The following is a 19,545-nucleotide window of genomic DNA, read 5'->3' as shown; positions in this document are numbered from 1 at the left end:
TCACACAGTGCATAGTTGCAATGGTATCATTTGATGGCAGCTTTAAAACACTCATTCCACATCGCCTCATTTGCCAACAGATCTCTGTGTGTCTGCCAAAGAAAACCTGTGCACTGCAGGGGATTCTGGGTGCAGGAGAAGAGGTGTTCACTGAACAGAGACAAGGCGCTGGTCAAGTTTGCTGTGCTTCATGCAGGCATGAACTGACTAAGAGTGGACCTTAGAAGATAGCCAGTTCTCCTCCTTTGACCATGTATTGTGGGGAAAGTTTCCAACAACAGGTGTGTAGTTTTTTTGTTTGTTTTTTAAAAAGCAAGTGCACAACTGTATTTTAAACAATGAGAATATGAAGCATTTTTCAGCATCAAAACACGGACTGTGTGGATAAAGTGACGGTCATGCCAACATACTTAGTTCCCTTGCTGCCGCCTTCAGCACACCCTGCATTTTTTCCTCTAGCTTATCCATATTCTCTCTCAGCTCAATGAGGCTCGGCTCAATGGAAGGTTTCAAGAGGTATTCGTGGCTCTCCACCTGGGATATGGAGAGAGAAGAGTTATCCACAGAAGAGTTAAAAGCAGCCGCCATGACCCTTCGGTCATATTACGAAGCATTTAAAAGCCACCAGTTCATCTAAAGCAACTTCTGAGACCACATAAACTAAGTAACAAATGTGGAAGATTAAAACTCTTGATTAGATCAGTCTAAGTGTCAAAACAAGTATTTATCAAAAGATATGTTAAGTTCACAGAACATTCTGGGGTTTGCAGCCTAAGGGCTGATCAACACCTTACATAAAATAAAAATAAATGAATGAATCACATGGTGAGGACTTTTACCTTTTTTTATTAAAAAAAAAGTTCAGTCACGTGAACTCTATGCATATCAAAAATAATATGGATTTGGGATGATTCTAATAAACATTTATGTTATAGAGAGATGTTAAACTTTTCAACAGTAGCTCCTCATTTAGAGATAGCGAGATGTCGGCATTCCGTAACAGATTTGTCCCTTGATTTGGTGTACTTGATTTTGGGCAGTTGCTCAGGCAACTGACATGCCAAATCCGAGTGGCCAGGGGTAAAACAAACCCATTGTCCTTTCACGTAACTTAGCAACCATTTACTTCATATATGCAATGTGAGGACCATACAAGAATACCACCCAAGACACATGGCAATCTGTGGAGAGATTTTGGTTGGTTTTCATGTACCCTCTTATATATTCTATATGTCTGCAATGAAATTCAAAAGCAGCTAACAAGCATTTCTCCAGAAAGATCAGACGGTGCAGTCACTGTCTGATCTTTCTTGAGAAACATGTTAGCTGTTTTTATTGCTCATCTTTTATTACTGAGTTTTGAAAATACAAAACATAAAAAAGAGTAGCACATCAGCAGGCTAGGCTAGAATCTCTCTCCACCAGTGTGACAATTCCTCACCTGCAGCCTGAAACTGCCTAGCTCAGGAAAGACTCAAACCTTTGCCAATCTGGTGCCTCCAGGTGTTTTAGACTGAAACTCCTGGCCAGCAAATGTCAGCTTAAGCTGCTGGGAGCTTCCATCCAAAACACCTGAAGGGCGCTGGAATACTCTACACTGAGATCCTGTTGAACAGGTAAGCTCAGATTGAAAAAGAACATAAAAATGTAAGATGAGCCTGAAGGACCATGTCAAGCCTGTAAGCTGGACATGAGCGCAACAGTACTCCGCCAACCTGAGATTCCCAGCAACTGGTATTCAGAGGCATAAGGCTGTCTTTTCCACACGCCCAAAATGGCAGATCATTTGGAATGCAGATGAACTTCACACTCTGGTCACACTTAAATCTAAATCTGCTCCACAAGCTCCTCAGGAGCAATGATCTTTTGGGGCTACAAAGCACAGTATGAATTCTAAAGAAAGAATGAGAGTTTAGTCAGGCTGCCTTCGAGATCCCCAAAAGAGAACGCCAGAATAACACTTCTATGAACACTGCAGAAATCCAGTGAACAGATCTTAGGCAATAATATATTGCGATGTCAAACTACTTCTCACATGTTTTCTCGTAATCAGAAGAAGAGGAGGAGTTTGGATCTGATATCCCGCTTTATCACTACCCGAAGGAGTCTCAAAGCGGCTAACATTCTCCTTTCCCTTCCTCCCCCACAACACTCTGTGAGGTGAGTGGGGCTGAGAGACTTCAAAGAAGTGTGACTGGCCCAAGGTCACCCAGCAGCTGCATGTGGAGTAGCAGAGACGCGAACCCGGTTCCCCAGATTACATGACTACCGCTCTTAACCACTACACCACACTTGCTCTCACACTGGTTTGAATCACTGCAGCCTTGCTCAAGTAGGGCCATGTCCAAAGGAACAATTTGTGCATAGTGTGTCAAGAACCGTGTTAATGCTAAATAATGCAGATGTGGTAGAAAGAACAGACTCAAAAGATGCCACTAGTTCATACAATGCACCATTTATGTATGGAATCTGCGGCCACCAGGTGTTTTGAGGGCCACTAGACTAGATGACTTGACAGCGACATCTCTGGGCTGCTTCTTTGCAGTGATGAGTATTAAGACACTCCCTTTTGGGTTTGGGAGAATGGGACAGCTGGGTTGGGAGGAAGGGGAGGCAAAGGTGAGCCAGCCTTGCTTCTAAGTCAAGGGTAGGCAAACTAAGGCCCGGGGGCCAGATCCAGCCCAATCGCCTTCTAAATCCAATCCGCGGACGGTCCAGGAATCAGCGTGTTTTTACATGAGTAGAATGTGTCCTTTTATTTAAAATGCATCTCTGGGTTATTTGTGGGGCCTGCCTGGTGTTTTTATATGAGTAGAATGTGTGCTTTTATTTAAAATGCATCTCTGGGTTATTTGTGGGGCATAGGAATTCGTTCTTCTTTTTTTTCTTTTCAAAATATATTCCAGCCCCCCACAAGGTCTGACGGACAGTGGACCAGCCCCCTGCTGAAAAAGTTTGCTGACCCCTGTTCTAAGTGATAGGTAGAATTCTGGGGCACTGCATGTCTGGTGAGATCATGAGCACAGCTCACAAATGTATATTAAGCACAACAGGTAATTGTGCAGTTTCACATTTTTACTGATTTACTTCTGTATTTATTGTGCTTTTATTCTTCTTTTGTATTAATCTGTTCACTACTTTGTGGGCCTTTGGGTCCAAAAGGGGCACATAATAGCTATATGAATGGACCTCCAATGATAGAGAAAGCTAAGCGGCAGCAGAATGGGACAGCTATTGCCTTAATTACCCTGCTTGAGGACTTTCCCATGGGCCACTGAGGAAAACTAGATGGACCACTGATCTGACAAAGCAGACCTCGTCTTGGTAAACTTTCCATGTGGAAACAACTGCGCTGCCACTTCTAATAGCAGATTGCTGGAGCATATTCAAAACAAAACGGGTGTCCTCCTGGGGGGCTCACTTCTGCTTGGAAGGGTTTTTGTGAAAAGACGCAGCTGCTACTGTGATCGTTTTGTCAGAGAGATGCTCTAACATTTACCCAGCAGGGACACATTAGCAAAACAGAGGATGAGGTGGTCTACTGTATTCCCGAAACATCAGCCCAGCCTTCCAGATAAGTACGGAAGTCAAATCAATCAATTGAAAAGTTCATCAGCCGGCTGCCTGACCGTACCTAGACCTAGAGCAAGGGTCAAAAGGTAGCTAGATACAGGCAGGCAGGCAGGCAGGCGGCTGATGAACTTCCTTGGAGAAGTGGGTTTCTTCTCCAAATTGCTGAACAAATCTCAAATAGCAGCAAGTCATCAATGGCAAAAAGGACAATAAATAAGAAGCACAAGGTCTGACTAAGTATTAGATATATAGCAGCATGCAGAAATATCTGAAACAGGGCTATGGAGCTCTAGGTTCAAGGTCTACAAACTTCTAGCAGCCACACACAGTGGGATGAAAACCCAAAAGGCAAGCAAAATGATCCACTAATATGTTGTGCTACTAGATCTCATGATTGCTCTGCTAATATTTTAACTTCGAGGACAGACGCTCTATTGTTGCTGTTTTAAACTTCTGGATGTTAAGGGATGGGGGAAGGACTTTTGTGCACTGAAGGTTCAGCTATGTCAAAAAACATTTCCTACCTTACCAGGAATTGATTTTTGAAAACTCATCTCATGTTAGGTATAAGATAACATTCCTGAGGATCTATGCTTTTTTTTTTTCTTTTTTCAAAAACAGATTCTAGTCCTCAAGGTGAGTCACTGCCTCTCTCAAAAGTACTTTTCTTTCTTTTCACCTTGTACCAGAGCATCCTCAGAAATGCAAATTGCTTTCTTTTTGGTTTCCCCTTCATAATATGTTATTAAAGCTTTTTCGCACTTTGATTCATCAGTTAACAAACAAGATGGTTTTCAATATCCAGAGACTGGTCCCTCCCATTCATTTGCCCTCACATGTTAACTTCAAATTATCAACTCTGCACTTTTCTGCCCATTTGAGAAATCCATATAATGGGTTTCTGAAAGCAAAATTCAAAAACCATCTTCTATTAAATCTATCCCTAGCATTTTTAGGAGAAAAAAATCCTTTTAACTTTAAGCTGCCACGTCCTTACGCTGCTCACACGTTATCTGTTAAAAAGCTATTTTCAAAACAGTCATTTCATCAGGGAAAAACGGGTTTCTCGTAGGTCACACTACTCAAAATGGGACGAGGGAACCTCGCTTTTACCAGAAGCTTTGGGGGAAATAACAAAAGAGGTGAAAGCCTTCTATCCCCTTCACTCCCAAACTTGTAAGGATGATGAAAAATTCATTACAAAAATGCTGGAAAGGACTTGTGTGCTTTCTGCACATCACATTGTAACCTGCATTGCAGCAAAGAAAAGCTATCTAGAGCCTGCAGGGAATGGGAGGAGGGACAGTGCTTTGTGATCACACTGTACTATCAGCAACTACAAAGAAGCCCTTTGCTTGCTTGCGGACCAGGAACAGCTGAATGCCACCACCGAGGAAGTCAAAATATTCCCAGAAAAGTGCAGAGCAGACCCCAAAGAGAAAACAGGGGAACTGAAATTATCTTTCCCTACATCTCCTGGCAGCTACCTGGACTACATTCAGGGGCACACCAATTATTTCTCCATCCCTCTTCTGCGCTACAGCTCAATGGCAAAGCACTTTCACTGCATACAGGCACTCCTGGCTCAGTCTCTACCGCTGCCAGCTAAAATGTTAGGGACGCAGGAAGCTAGCTTTGAACCAAGCCAGACCCTCGGGGGTCCATCTAGCTTAGTACTGTCTGGCAGTAGCTCTCCAGGGAATGTTGACATTCCAGAGGATGCTACCTTGCAATGCCCTGCCAGAGAACGTGTTAGCTCAACTGTAAACAGCATCTTTCTACCACCCCAGTGCTACGCATCCCCAGCTGAACTCCCCCCCCCCTTTTTTTTGCAGGTCTGAACCACTGCATTCACTTGGCCTTTACAAACTTAACCCAAAGCCTAGGGCCTGAGTAACTTGCGATCCCTCAGCTCGAGATCAAGAGCAAGGTGACCATCAGTATGCTGGCGGCACCAGGCAATATTTCTCCTTTCCATTAGATTCTGGCAAGGGGTGGAAGTGCTGAATCAGTGCTTGGGTTTGGATAATGGAGTGGATGAGGGCCAAACCTGAAAGACCACCTGCCCCTCTATGGACTAGTAAGTTCGCTTGGATCAGATGGGTAAATTCTACTTGTGGCACTGTACCCTACAGAATACCCTGCGGAATAATACCCTTCCTTCTGCCACCAGTTGTTTCACACGTCTTGTAAAAATATACACTTTCCATGAGTCATAAGACTGAATCCTGCTTTATACGATTTCCCTGAATCTGTTTTATTATACACACATACAAAACAATAAAGGGATATTGTTTTTACCTTGTACACAGTGTACACTGCTTAAGAGTTTTAAAAGTTAAGCAGTTAAGGTAGGCATGTAAATAAAATACATAAAATAAACTGGAGCCCAGTCAAGAGATAATACTGGTATTATAAGCCAGTCAGAATTACTCCAAAGCACATATGGAGCAGATCAAGGATGGGGCCACTCTGGGCCAACCAAATTCAGCTGTCTATGACCTGGTCCACATGCAAAATAGTATGGGATGGGATCCCACCTGTCTACCGCTGACGTCAACCAAGAGACACTTCACCTCTGACTTCCAAGTGTAACATCCAAAACACATAGATGGTGCGACCAATTCCAGGATTTTATCTAGTAAACTGGGGTAGGCAACCTATGGCCCTCCAGATGTGGCTGGACTCCCAATTCCTACTTTTCCAAGTGCCCCATAATGTCCAATCTGCATTTGCAAGGAAATGTTCCTTCACTGGGGTAGCTCCTGTGCTCTGGGGGTCCCTGCCTACTGACATGGGGCAAGCACTCACACTTTATTGTTTTTGACACTAGCTGAAAGCTTTCCTGTTTGGGCAAGCCATTTGCTTTTAACTGGTTTGTGGGTTTTAGTTCTGTTCAGGGACTGCGGCACAGTGGTAGACCAGCTACTATGCATGCAGAAGGTCTCTGACAGACAATGTGAGCTAAATAGACCAACAGCCTGGCTCAGTATAATGCAGCTTCCTTTGCCCCGGCTGTGATTTTATTTTGCACACCACTTGGAGAGCTTATTGGTTGAGCAGTTTGTAAAAATTTCTCAAATAATAAATAAAATCTCAACCTTGAAAATATCTCCCCCTGGACACCCACCAAGACTTGGAAGAGACTATAAGCTCCTTGTCACAGGAGGCTTGTGACACTGTTCTGTGAAGTGCAATGTACACAAGTTCCACTATATAAACTGCCATAATATATACATGCTACCTCACGCAATGTATCTGTGGCTCTATAAACCTAAGTCCGTGAAGCTGGAAGTTTACTCAGCGCAGGCCGAGCAATATAATTTGGTTGCTATGCCAACCTGCAGCTTTACCGTACCCTATTAAAGAGAATGATAGATTCTTACAGGTCTTAATGCGAAACACAAAGCCGTAAAATCAGAACCTGCGAGATCCCGCTTTCTCGCCCACTGCGGACAGTTTGCTGTTCCAGCAACCGCAGCTGCCCCTCCAACATCGGCCTTAATTAACTTCCATGGATTTTGGAAATGCAAACAAAACTTGGAGTCATGTGTCTTACTTGGCTTCATTTAAACTTATCTACTTTAATATATGGAGAATTTCTCGTCCTTTTGTTTTTGAAAGCAGGTGGGTAAAACCTAAGGGAATCCTCGACAGCAGAGAGACACTCAGGAGGAGTGGCTCACAGCAACAGGTCCCTAGCGACGGCAGAACTGTCTTACTTGCTGCGAAGAGAAGTGGAAGATCAGGCTGCACGGATGTACCTGCAGGAACGTCAGGCTGGCAAAACAAGCAAATGCACATTTTTTTATTTCTGTGTCCTACAGGTTGCAGAATCCACTTTTCTTTGTGTGAACTTCTGATGGGGGTAGAGCCAGACTCTATATGTACAGCACTTAAGTTAACTTCCTATTTTCTCCTCATCCAGATTTCAAGTCGGCTGAATATCTAGGAATATCAGAAGCTTTATAACCAAGCCAGACCAATGGTCCATTTATCTCAGTAATGCAGACACTGACTGGCAGCAGCCCTCTGGGATTTCAGGAAGGGAGACTTTCCTAGCCTTATCCGGAGGCACCAAGGGGTGCATTTTGAAGTGGGAACGTGCTCTAACACTGACCTACAACCCTCCAGTCGCAACTTGACCCAGGCAGCCCAACAAACTTTAATTAACACACATGAAAAATCAAAGCAACTCTTTGTGGTAGGGACAACTCCTATTCAAAAGGATTCCCCAATAGCACTACTATTTTACACACACACACACACACACACACACACACACTGTTCCTGTAGCATGTAACTGCATTTCAAGAATTAGTTAAGACCCATGTGTAGCTACTTGGGTATGCCAGCATCATGGTGCTGTGCACGTCATTCTGTGTTAGAGGCGCTCAGCTGCGTTGGTTATGGGATGCGATTCCTGGATGTTGATGCTCTCACCTTGGAGAGGCAAGTTTCGTGTTGACAGCCTTCTGACTGGTTGGCCTTTCGTCCCAGCCCTATGATTTTATTCATTTATTAAGCTATTTATATACCGACAACTCAAAATATATCAAGTCAACGTACAACAATATATACGCGTATAATAAAACCCAGCACACCATAAAACCAGTATAAAACAATCGTTTAAATGACGGGCTAATCTAGAAAGTTTAAGCAGCTGCATAGGCTTGCCGGCCTTCAAACCGGTGTTCAAGAGATGTAAATAGGTATCTGCCGTGTCAATAAGATGAAATGATCACAGCACATTCACTGAAGGAATGTCTCTGCCCACTGGAAGTCGCCCCCCACCCTGGCCACTCAGATCTTCAGAAGAGGACCCATCACATCTAATATATAAGGGAAGAGCCCTATGGCTGTCTGTAGCAGGGCCTTCTCTGTGGTGGCATAAAGTCTCTGGACCTCCCTCCCTAAGAAACTCTGTGTCCGTTACTCCCTACGTTTCTGAAGCACATCATACAGTTAGCTTCAACACGTGCCATACAGTACTGATGGGACAGATTTATGTTATAATCTGATTAATGCCAGTCCTTGGTGATTTTTTAAATTGTGCTGACACTTGGGTTTCTTTTATTGCCCTATGGCTGTTTTTAGTCATTTTGGCGGAAAAGCCTTGAATAAGTTTTTAGAAAGGCAGGCTGAAAAGTTTAAATGTAGAAAAGTTGTGCATGATGCTAATACCACCGGGTCATCATCCACCCAGCACATCTTTGACAGAACCAAGCCATAGTATTCTGCTTCCTTTAGATTACCGTGTTCATGTCCAAAGTTTCATCAATCATATTTTGGAAATTGGAGAAGTCAGACAGCAGCTCCCTCAGAGGTCCTGTGAACACTGCTTGTACTAATGTCTTGCTGTTTTCTGAAAAAAAGGAAAAACAAAAACATGTATCATAATCACCATCAATTTATTCCTTGCCTTGTAAACTGCCATCTCAAGGCAATCTACATATAAGATAATTAAAAACAGTTCAAAACGGCAAATATGTTTAAAGCAAGAATTGCTCTCTAAAGAGCAATACAGAAGCCAATTTTCAGGGAAAGGTGGCAAACACTGCAGAGACAATTTTAATTTTTTAAAAGACAACAGACACAATGTATTCCTCAGGCTGCCAAATTAAAGAGTGCTTTTAATATATATTTCAGACATTCCCATTTCATTTTCTTAGCTACTGGCACATTCAAATCAGAAAAGTACATCTGCAGAGGTCAAAATAGTCCATCCTTTTTCTTCTCTTAATGAGCAAGGCAGTTCTCTTAAGTTCACCATTTTGCTTTTTTTAAAAAAAAATCCAACCTTCTACTTTAAATTGCCCTGAGAAGATACACTTATTAATATTGAAACCAGGAGTTGTGGGGTGGGGAGAGAGGTAGAAACAGCCTGGTTGTTCTGCTAAGCCTCTGCCCTCCAGAGGATTTTGGACTACAATTCCCAACAACCCCCAACCAGCTCTGGAGGGCACTGGCTTGGCAAACGCTGCTCTAAAATTTTAAAAGACTGGAGGAATAATTAGCCATGCACTTCACAAATTAAGTCCTGCAAAAGCAACACTTTCTATGTGAAAAAGGAAGGAAAGAATGTGTTGTCCTTTTTAAAAAAACACAGACATAAAGACGTTTTCATTTGCCAAGGCTTCTCAGCATGTAAACTAGCTGCTTTTAATTGCCAGTGTTTTTTTCCAGCCCTTGCGCTGTTTTTATAGCTTTTACAGCTAGTTTTATATGGAGCTTTTATTGCCTCTACTGTTTTTCTTGCTTTGTGCTTGATGGCTTTATGCCTCCTCTTTTATGACAGCGCCTGAGAGTTGTGGGCTGCAGCCCTGGGCGGCAGGAACCTGATCCCAGGCCCACTCAAGCAGAATGATATTGGGGGCAATTTCCTCCTCTAGCGCTCCTAGCCTAGATGGGCAGCCCACACACAAACCCTGCAGCCCATGCTCTGAAAGCAAGGAGAGGCTTTGGCCCTCTAGGTATTGGTGGAGCTACAACTCCCATTATCCCAGCAAGCACAGCCAGGGACAGTGGGAGCTGCAGGTCAGCAATATCTGGAGGGCTAAAGCCACCCCACCCTTGTCCAAATGGAATCCATATTACGAAGCAAGCAACTGTGTTCAGGTCCTCGCTGCCTCTCGCCGGCTTGAGATATAGATATAGCCCAACAGTGAAAATGCATCACCGTCAACTTTGTCCAGTGCTTCTATCACATTCGGTATCTGATTAACAGCCTGGTATATTTTGTAACAGTCCTGGAGTGTGGCTTTCTTGGGGAATTTTTTCGCTATCCGGTTGAAGTCCGGAAAGCGACGGAGCACGTCTTCTTGAAGAGACTGCCTCAGCTCTGCGTCTTCCACAAAGGCCTCCACCAAGTTTAGCCTGAGGGTGGGACAAGATGAAACAAAAAGAGACCAAAAAATCAGTTTGTGCACACAGGGCTTTCGTAGCCTCCGGAGGCAACTACAATCGCTCTCTGTCCCCACACTTCTTCTTTTATTTATTAATGGAAGCACAGAAGATTCAGCTTGCACCAACAGCCCACTCCCCGACGGTGGCTGAAAATCACAGTGAGAAGAGCCAAACAAGTGAAAATCTTGACAGCTTGGAGCCAGTCCCTTGGCAGTTTGCTTTGCTGCCATCAATAATGTTCATGATAAATGCCTGGTCAAAGGTTTCAACGAGAATTAAACGGGAAACTGTTATCTTTAAAAAGTTCAGCAACACCCTCCCTTGAAGCAGAACACTAAATTATATAATAATAACAACAACAACAACAACAACAACAACAACAACAACCAAGTGTCAACAACAACAACAACAACAACAACAACAACAACAACAACAATAACAACCAAGTGTCTTCCTTTGCAGAGGACAATCCTCTGATAAGGTGGCCAGTGCCAACCTGGTTGAAAGATGAAGCCTATAGAAGGAGGGTGGGGATTAGTATGATGATGATGATGATGATGATGATGATGATAATAATAATAATATTTATACCCCGCCCATCTGGCTGGGTTTCCCCAGCCACTTTGGGATGCTCTCAACAGAGGACTAAAAACAGAATAAAACTTCAAACATTAAAAACTTCATCATCAGCATCATGACATTTCTATCCCACCTTTCTTCCAAGGAGCTCAAGGTGGTGCACATGGTTCTCCCACCTGCATTTTATCCTCTCAACAACCCTGTGAGGGAGGTTAGGCCTAGGATGTTCAAAGCATACCCACAAACACAGAGAGTAATGCTTAAAAGACGAATCTTTAAAACAGAGATGGAAAGCAAGTGTCCTGCAGCCATGACTTTGCATTCCATTTTATAGACAAGCCATGGACCACCCAAATGAAATGGGGTGGACCACTGGTGGTTCAAACTGGCCCATAGAACCCTTGCATGTAGCCTATACAGCACTCTCTCCTTCTCCATGGAAAAACATACAAGGAGAAGCCATAACAGCATCTTCCCCCCTTCCCCGACTAAGTTTCATTCTTTGGGGGCCAAACATTGAGGTGTATCTACAAGATATTGCACTCTTGGCCCCACCTAGTCTGTTCAAAAGACAAAATTGTTTCCCATCCTCATCACAAAGCAAAACCCGATAGTGGGGACAGGAGGGGACGCAGGCTCACTAGCAGAAATGCAATCTGAGGTTCCAAATATTGTAAGCTAAATAAGCTTACCAGCTTTGTCTTTTAATTAGTACTTCCCTCCACCACAAACAAGTACCAATAAGACAATCAACTTTCTCTGCTTTTTTTTAATTTTGCAGAAGGCTTCTCAAGAGCAGCACAGCCAGCAAGGGGGAGACGGGTACATGTGCAGGAGGAGAGACTGGGAGAACGCTTCTGGTTTTTCAGTTCAGGTGCCAAAATGCCACCTCCAGAGAAACGCCTTGAGTCAAAGTATATGACCCATCCTCCTCCGTTAAATCCAAAGCAGGGATCAGAAAGAATGAATTCTAGAGAACATTACCCGCTTAATTCTCTTTTCTTCCCATTTTTTTTCATTGTTGAGGCTATATGGGGGGAAAATCCCACTTTTAAAAAGGGTCATAAAGCAAGGAGACTTTCCCACAGTCGTATGACAAATGAGACCTGCAAGTAGTGGGTTTTATTTTCTCCAAAACTCAATGCACCCTCTTGAAGGATGATTTTTCTTCTACTCCTGCAATAATTCCATGGCATTAGAATTCTATCTCTTTCTGCTTCTGCAGAAAAAAAAGAGCACTCGGGATATTTTTATTGCTTCTTTCTCCATAAAGGGGACGATCCTTTACCTTCCTACACTCCAGCGTTATTGTACTAGGAAGAACAAATTAATGCAAGCTTTGATAGCCGTCAAAGCACAGAGGGCTGAGATCTGCCGTCAGTTCAGTGCACAGCTGACTTGTTAATTTATGCTCACATATGAGCAGGCAGGCTAACTCTCCGTTAAATGCTTCTGGAATTAAGTAGAAACTCTTCAGTGACATCTTGCTAAAAGCCTCGCTAGCATAACCAGCGTTGCGCTTTTCTTCTTCGTAGACACAACTGTGACTTTGGGGAAAATTAGGTTAGATATCAGAAGCTGGTGGAGCCAGGGACAGATCTGGTCCTGACAAATGTATCTGCCAGTTTCCAAGTAGCTCATCACCACCCCTTATGCCCTAGGCTTCGTGGAAGTTTGGCAATAAAAGGGAGGAGGGAGAAAGGAATGTCAGAAATGAAGGCTCTGCCTTCCTTCCATATCACTAGAAAGCAGCTGATGGGTCATTTATTTGCAAAGCAGTTTCTTGCTGAAAAAATAAGCCCAGAATAAAGAAGGGGGAATAAAACATATGACCTCAAATCAAGGGACACTGGCTAGACAGAAGCACTGCTGGGAACGAAGAAGAAGATCCAGGAGGCGATTGTGAATCACAACTAAATGTGGCACAAACATCATGATGGTGCTAAAAAAGGAAAATGACATTTCAGATTCATGAGCTGAAGCATCTTATTGCATGACGTATCCAGCAGTTGTTGAGCAACCGTCAGGCTTTGGCTGAAGAAACTATAGGTACCATGCTCTTATGGAGGATTCAAACTGTAGCACAAAGGCACAAAGGGAAATAAGCAGGACTCTAAAATAAAAGGAAGGAATGGGAAAATTTGCCTTAGAGTGGAATGAGGGTCTTTTAGAAGCAAATAAAATCTCAAAATTTGCAGCAAATAACCTGTCTTGTTTGTTTGTTTGTTTGTTTGTTTGTTTGTTTGTTTGCATATAGATGCCACCTTCAAGGGGTACTGGTTTTGGTGTGTGAATGACTGTTCTATGTCTTAGTACCAAACAATGCTTCTCTGAAACATGTTAATGCTGAATGTGACTACTGGAAGAAATCAACAAACAAGCAATACATGAAGTACTGTATGTTCAACGGAAATGCACCCATGCAAATATTATCAAATTTTACAATGAAGATTAGGCAAACCTGGTCTGTTTGCAGAAAACTGCTTGGCACTTCTAAATTTATTCTGCTTCCATGATTTGGCATTAGAAAGAAATGTAGAGGCAGGGTAAAGGAACTGGTAGACATTTCCATATTGTTTTATGCAACTGTGATGAATAGGAAGCTTTTTATTTTGTAAAACAATTAACCACCAAGAGTATTTCATATAATAAATGAACAACACACATTTCCTCCAATAGTTGCTTTCAGCATTCAGCATGACACCAAGCAAGGCACACATTAAAGACTAGTTTTAAAAAAGAGTAAAAACAACCCCAAACACTCACAGATAAGATATAAAATAGAAACACTATTTAGCACTAAGATATATAATACTCCTTAATGTGCACCAAAGCCAGGGTTTCATATAATTCACACACCTCTCTCTTGCTCACACTTCAGAGTCATAGATCTCTTATACGCCTCTCGTTCTGCAGTTCTTTGGGGCAGACTGCTCCCCTCTTGTTATTACCAAATAACAAAACTGTAAGAACTGCATGAAGGGAGGCGTTGAAATTAGATGCTGAGGTTATCAAGGCAAAGTGTGGACTACATATCTTTTTCTAGTGCTCAGCAGAATCCACTGCTGCAATTTTGAGGCTTGCCAGAGAGGTAGCAGCGTGTTGCAGCAAACACAACAGGTAGTCCTGTAGCATCTTACAAAACAGATTTATCACGGCACAAGGCCCCCAAGTGGGAAAGTCCACTTCCTGCATTTCAAGTGCCATCCGCAGATGACGGGGCAGATAAGATACTCATTCACAAGAGGGAAGAATTGCAAACAGAGGGTCACAGATGAAAAGGGTGGCAGTGGGTCTGTGGCATTTCTCTGCAAGTCACAAATAGATGCAAGAGCAGAACAGAGGGGTCCATTCAAAAGAGCAATTATAGTTGGGGGGTGGGGAAGGATCACATTAAGATTCTGTTAACACCTACAGGGAAACAGCAAACCAGAGTCCTGATTTTGTCCAAACTGAGCGCAAAGGAATTTGCTGGTTCTGTAGTTTTATGCTAGAGCTTCTTGTTAAGTCTTGTTGTTGAAAGTATAGTGACTTTGAAGTCAGCTGCAGATTGCTCTGTAACGCATTACAGTGGAACCTCGGGTTGCGAATGTGATCCATGCGGGAGGCACTTCCCCAACTCGCAGCGGTCACAACCTGCGATTTAGTGTTTCTGCCCATGCGCGAGCGCCGAAACCCGGAAGTAACCTTTTCCGGTACTTCTGGGTTCAGCGCGGTGCACAACCCGAAAACGCGTAACCTGAAGCGTCTGTAACCCGAGGTACCTCTGTACAGCTTCCAAGGTGCCTGCTAATTTTTATGTCAGATTTGAGCCCCAAGTCCAATTCTTAAACACTTACAAGTTATTAAACTGGTAATAAATATTTTCCCATGGCTATTATTTCACGTGAATCCTTTCTGCTAGAGCAGAGCAAATCTGCTGGATCTGTATTTAGTTCTACATGCTGCTTCAGATTATCCAAACGTTCATCTGTATTACTTTTCTGTCCCAGGGGCAGGGCAGGTCTGCTTCCTACCTAACAATTCTGTACTGGAGAGCTGAATATTTATATATACTGTATATGTCTGGCTTATCTAATCAGAATGATGCTGCCCTGAAGCTGTATTCAGAACAACTAAGGAATGTTGCAGTTTTCCCTTAACAGACTTAAGGCTCTGAAATGTGTAGAGGTGCATAAATTCTATCTTTGGTGATAATGCAAAAGCGAGACCACTCAAAATGTGCCACTAGGAACATTACAAAACCTATGTGAAGTGTTGGTTCTTTCTGTTGTAAGTATAAACAGCATGTCTCCACTCAGAGAATACTTTCTTCTCACAGTGCGCAAAAACTTTTGAACAGAATAAATTTTCAAGTTACAAGTCCTCAAAATTTATTGGGGATGTGTAAGACTCAAAGTAAGGTAAAGGTAAAGGTAAAGGGGACTTCCGGTCGGTGCCAGTGCTTAATGGCGGTCCTACCTCCGAGCTCCGGAGAAGGACTGCTTCGCAAGTTCGGGTCTTACCCGCTACGGCGAGCGGGGGACCCCTAAAATCCCAGGCGCTGAAGCCTGAGAACAAGGAGACTCGGTGGGCACCTTTGCGCCCCCTGGTACCGTGAAAGAGCCTTTTTAAAGGCTACGGATCGACATCGGGAGTGAGCGCGGTGCTGAGAGTCGCTACCCAGCCTGCGAAGTGAAGCCGCGTCGCCATAAGCGGAGAGCGCCGATTCCTTCCTGAAAAGAAAATTTGGACTGAATTCCCGTGAGTAAGAGCTGAAAAACAATCGGGACCCTTTAAATTCTGAAAATTGGGCTAAAAACGGGGAGATTTAAATCAAGGAAGTCTGCCTTCCCCCGACTGCATGAAAGTGAAAGCAACGGAACTTTAAACTTGCATCCGTTGAAACCCGCTCTTTAATCAGTTAAACCGGACATTTAGACTTTAGATCTCCCCTCTAGCTAGCAGGGCAGAGGGGAGGTGAATGAGACTTTAATAACTGCATGATCTACCTGAAGTAAAAATCCTCCGCTGTCTCATCTATTGAAAGCATGAAACGGTCTGCCTTTTTAGAACAATAGGACACTGAACTGACTTTTTCCTGCAAAAGTGATACTGTGATACAAAGTTTATACAGTGCCTGGCTACAGTACATTACAAGAAGAAACAGTATAAACTGGGAAACTGTGGCAATTTGTAGTTACAAAATTGGTTTCAATATCGTCAAATAATGGAATTTTACAAACAGGACAGGAAAATTGGTTTCCAGGTGGAAAAATCAAAACTAGAAACCGAACTGTTAGAACCTAATACTAAGAATTTATCTAGAATGTATAACTTGTTGCTGAAATGGAGTACACAGGATGAAACAGTTAAATCAGTTATGATTAAGTGGGCACAGGATGTTGGACATAACATTATGTCAGCTGACTGGGAATGGTTATGGAACACCGGCATTAAATTTACGGCATGTAATGCCTTAAAGGAAAACATTATGAAAATGGTTTACAGGTGGTACATGACCCCAGTCAAGCTGGCAAAAATCTATCATTTGCCCGATAACAAATGTTGGAAGTGTAAAGAGACTGAAGGTACCTTCTACCACCTTTGGTGGACATGCCCGAAGATTAAGGCCTTCTGGGAAACGATCTATAATGAAATGAAAAAGGTACTTAAATGTACTTTTCCTAAAAAACCAGAGGCCTTTCTCTTGGGCATTGTCGGCCAACTGGTGACAAAGAAGGATAGAACTTTCTTTATGTACGCTACAACAGCAGCAAGAATACTCATCGCAAAGTATTGGAAGACACAAGATTTACCCACTCTGGAAGAATGGCAGATGAAAGTGATGGACTATATGACACTGGCCGAGATGACAGGCAGAATCCGTGACCAACGAAAAGAGACGGTGGAAGAAGAATGGAGAAAATTTAAAAGTTATCTTAAGGACTACTATAAACTTAATGAATGTTAAAATGTTGTGGTTTTCAGAAACAAAGGGGTACAGTGATATAAGGTCAGAACACAAAGAGGACTAAGATGACAGAGGTTGGAAAGTAACAATTGGGAGTTGCTACGAGATTATGGACATTGGGATGCAGAAAGGGGGGGTATGGGGAAGCCCAAGAAAAGAGGTTTATGAAAATATGTTTGAAACTATACGTGTATGTTTGTCTTTTTAAGTGTTTGTTTGTTTTTTAAAAAACTCTGTAAAACCAATAAAAATTTTATAAAAAAAAAAGGTAAAGGTAAAGGTACCCCTGCCCATACGGGCCAGTCGTGTCCGACTCTAGGGTTGTGCGCCCATCTCACTTAAGAGGCCAGGGGCCAGCGCTGTCCGGAGACACTTCCGGGTCACGTGGCCAGCGTGACAAAGCTGCTCTGGCGAGCCAGCATCAGCGCAGCACACGGAAACGCCATTTACCTTCCCGCTATAAAGCGGTACCTATTTATCTACTTGCACTTAAGTGTGCTTTCGAACTGCTAGGTAGGCAGGAGCTGGGACCGAACGGTGGGAGTGTTAGGATATTTCCGTTCCACCTTAAAAGGGAGCAGGCTTTTGTAAGCAACAGAGTCTGCGCATGTCCTATTCACAGGATGTTTATGCTTGCTGTTTTTTCCTTTCGTTTTCTCAGTTGGCCGAAGATGCTGACACAGAACGGTCACGTTTTCTTTTGTTCTGTTAAACGCTAATAAAGTCTGAAAATTATGCTCTTCTGCGGTGCAAGCTTTTGGCTGTGTTTCTGCTGATAAACAGTGTACACCCAGCCCTGGAATGTGGCTAGGAATTTCCAGAGGCTTCGTGTCGCTAACTGCTGGATCTGCCTGTCTACGGGAGGCCGATGGATCGTCCAGAACTCCGGCTTGGGGGCTCATGATGGACACTATCTCCCTGGCAGTTTCCCAACAACAAGGTTTCGGGCCCAGATTCACGGCACCTACAGGAGAGTAAAGCTGCAACAGACTGCGTTAAAGAGGTATGGTGGGAAAAGCGAAAGAAAAAAAAAGGGAGGTTTTTGGCTTTTCTGTTTTACCTCGTCTTTGATCTCCGGCAAGGCAGATTAATTGGCCTGGGAGCCGAGCCAAAGAGTTCGTGATTAATGGGCTGCCAAGATAAGGGGTCTTTGAAGGCATAAGACTCACGGCTAATGCCAAAAGCTGGAATGGAATTTTTCCAAGCTTCTGAAACTGCTCCGTGTCCTAAGTTGGATGGGCAGAATTATGAACCCTGGGCAAACTGGTGTGAGAGTTTACTGCGTCAGTTTGGGGTGTGGCATGTTGTTTGTGAAGCCCCCCCAGTTCCTCTGACAGAGAAATGGAGATCAGCTGATTCGAGGGCGATTGACATAATAGTCCTATCCGTATCTCTTGAGGAAATTAAGACGCTGGCTGGCAACACCACTGCACGTGCAATGTGGTCTGCTTTAAAAAAAGCTCACAAAGCAAAAATCCCAGCCCAGAGTTTGACTGCATCGGAGGTCCTAGCTGTTTCCCAGAATGCGAATGAATGCAGGGATGCTGAGGGCAGCAGTTGCAAGCTGCAGGGGGAGCTGACCGTCACGTCATCCCAGGCAGCATTCCAGCCTCCAGGGGGAGCCAAGGAGTCGGCAGCTGAGAGCTCTGGTTCTCGTGAGAACCAAGGTCATCGCCTTTGCAGAGGCCGGAAAGGCAAAGGTAAACAGAGCCACAGGCAGACACCTGCAGATGGCCAGGAGCAGAGGGAGGGTGAAGAGCCCGCGGCGCCAGGGAAAAACAAAGCGTTGTTTACTGGCACAGCTTCACCAAAGGCTAAAGGCACGTCTGCTGACCAGAAGCAGGGGGGCAAGCTGCAAAAGCCCACGCCAGTGGAAAGCAAGGTTTTGCTTGCTGGCACAGCTTCACCAAAGGCTAAAGGCACGTCTGCTGGCCAGGAGCAGCAGGGGGGCAAGCTGCAAAAGCCCACACCAGTGCAAAACAAGGGTTTGCTTGCTGTAAAGACTGCTCCAACAGCCAAAGGCGACTTTGTTGTGGATTCAGGCTGCACGCGCCACATCTCCAAGGACAGGCATCTCTTTATCTCCTTCAAGCCTCAGGAAGGTGAGATCCACCTGGCTGATGGAAGGACGTTGCAAATTGCAGGAGAAGGGACTGTGAAACTTGCAAGTTTGCACACAACCATCAGCGGTGTACTGTATGTTCCAGGAGCGGCGAGCAACTTGTTGAGTGTCCCACAGCTTACTGGGCGTGGTTTTCAGATTTCCTTCAAGAGGAGCGTCTGTGTCATCAGTAAAGGCAAAGAGGACTATTTGCATGCAAAGTTTATGGATGGTTTGTTCCATATAACTTATGATGACACTGCTGTTGTATCTAATGCTGATTCTTGTTGTGTTGCACAAACTAACAAAGTTCTTCATGCAGGTTGCATTCACGATGCGCATCGAAGATTTTGTCACCTCTCTTGGAAGGCACTGGCCAAGATGCCAGAAGTGGTTGAGGGTTTGAACATCAAACCTTGTAAATTTCACATGA

General features: G+C 43.8%; 1 protein-coding gene across 1 annotated transcript in view; it reads right to left on the bottom strand.

Moving 5' to 3' along the window:
- Nucleotides 1–19,545, bottom strand: part of MSH2 (mutS homolog 2) — a 59,475-nt gene that overhangs the window by 12,325 nt on the left and 27,605 nt on the right. The window contains exons 7-9 of the mRNA XM_083494258.1: nucleotides 10,253–10,449; nucleotides 8,829–8,938; nucleotides 411–534 (exon numbers count right to left, since the gene is read on the bottom strand). Coding sequence (XP_083350384.1) covers nucleotides 411–534; nucleotides 8,829–8,938; nucleotides 10,253–10,449 — 431 coding nt within the window. The remainder of the gene's footprint in view (nucleotides 1–410; nucleotides 535–8,828; nucleotides 8,939–10,252; nucleotides 10,450–19,545) is intronic.

Source organism: Podarcis liolepis, assembly GCF_965112155.1.
Source record: "Podarcis liolepis genome assembly, chromosome: 3".
Taxonomy (NCBI): Eukaryota; Metazoa; Chordata; class Lepidosauria; order Squamata; family Lacertidae; genus Podarcis; species Podarcis liolepis.
The sequence above is the reverse complement of the archived record's forward strand: the minus strand, read 5'-3'. Positions and strand labels throughout refer to the sequence as shown.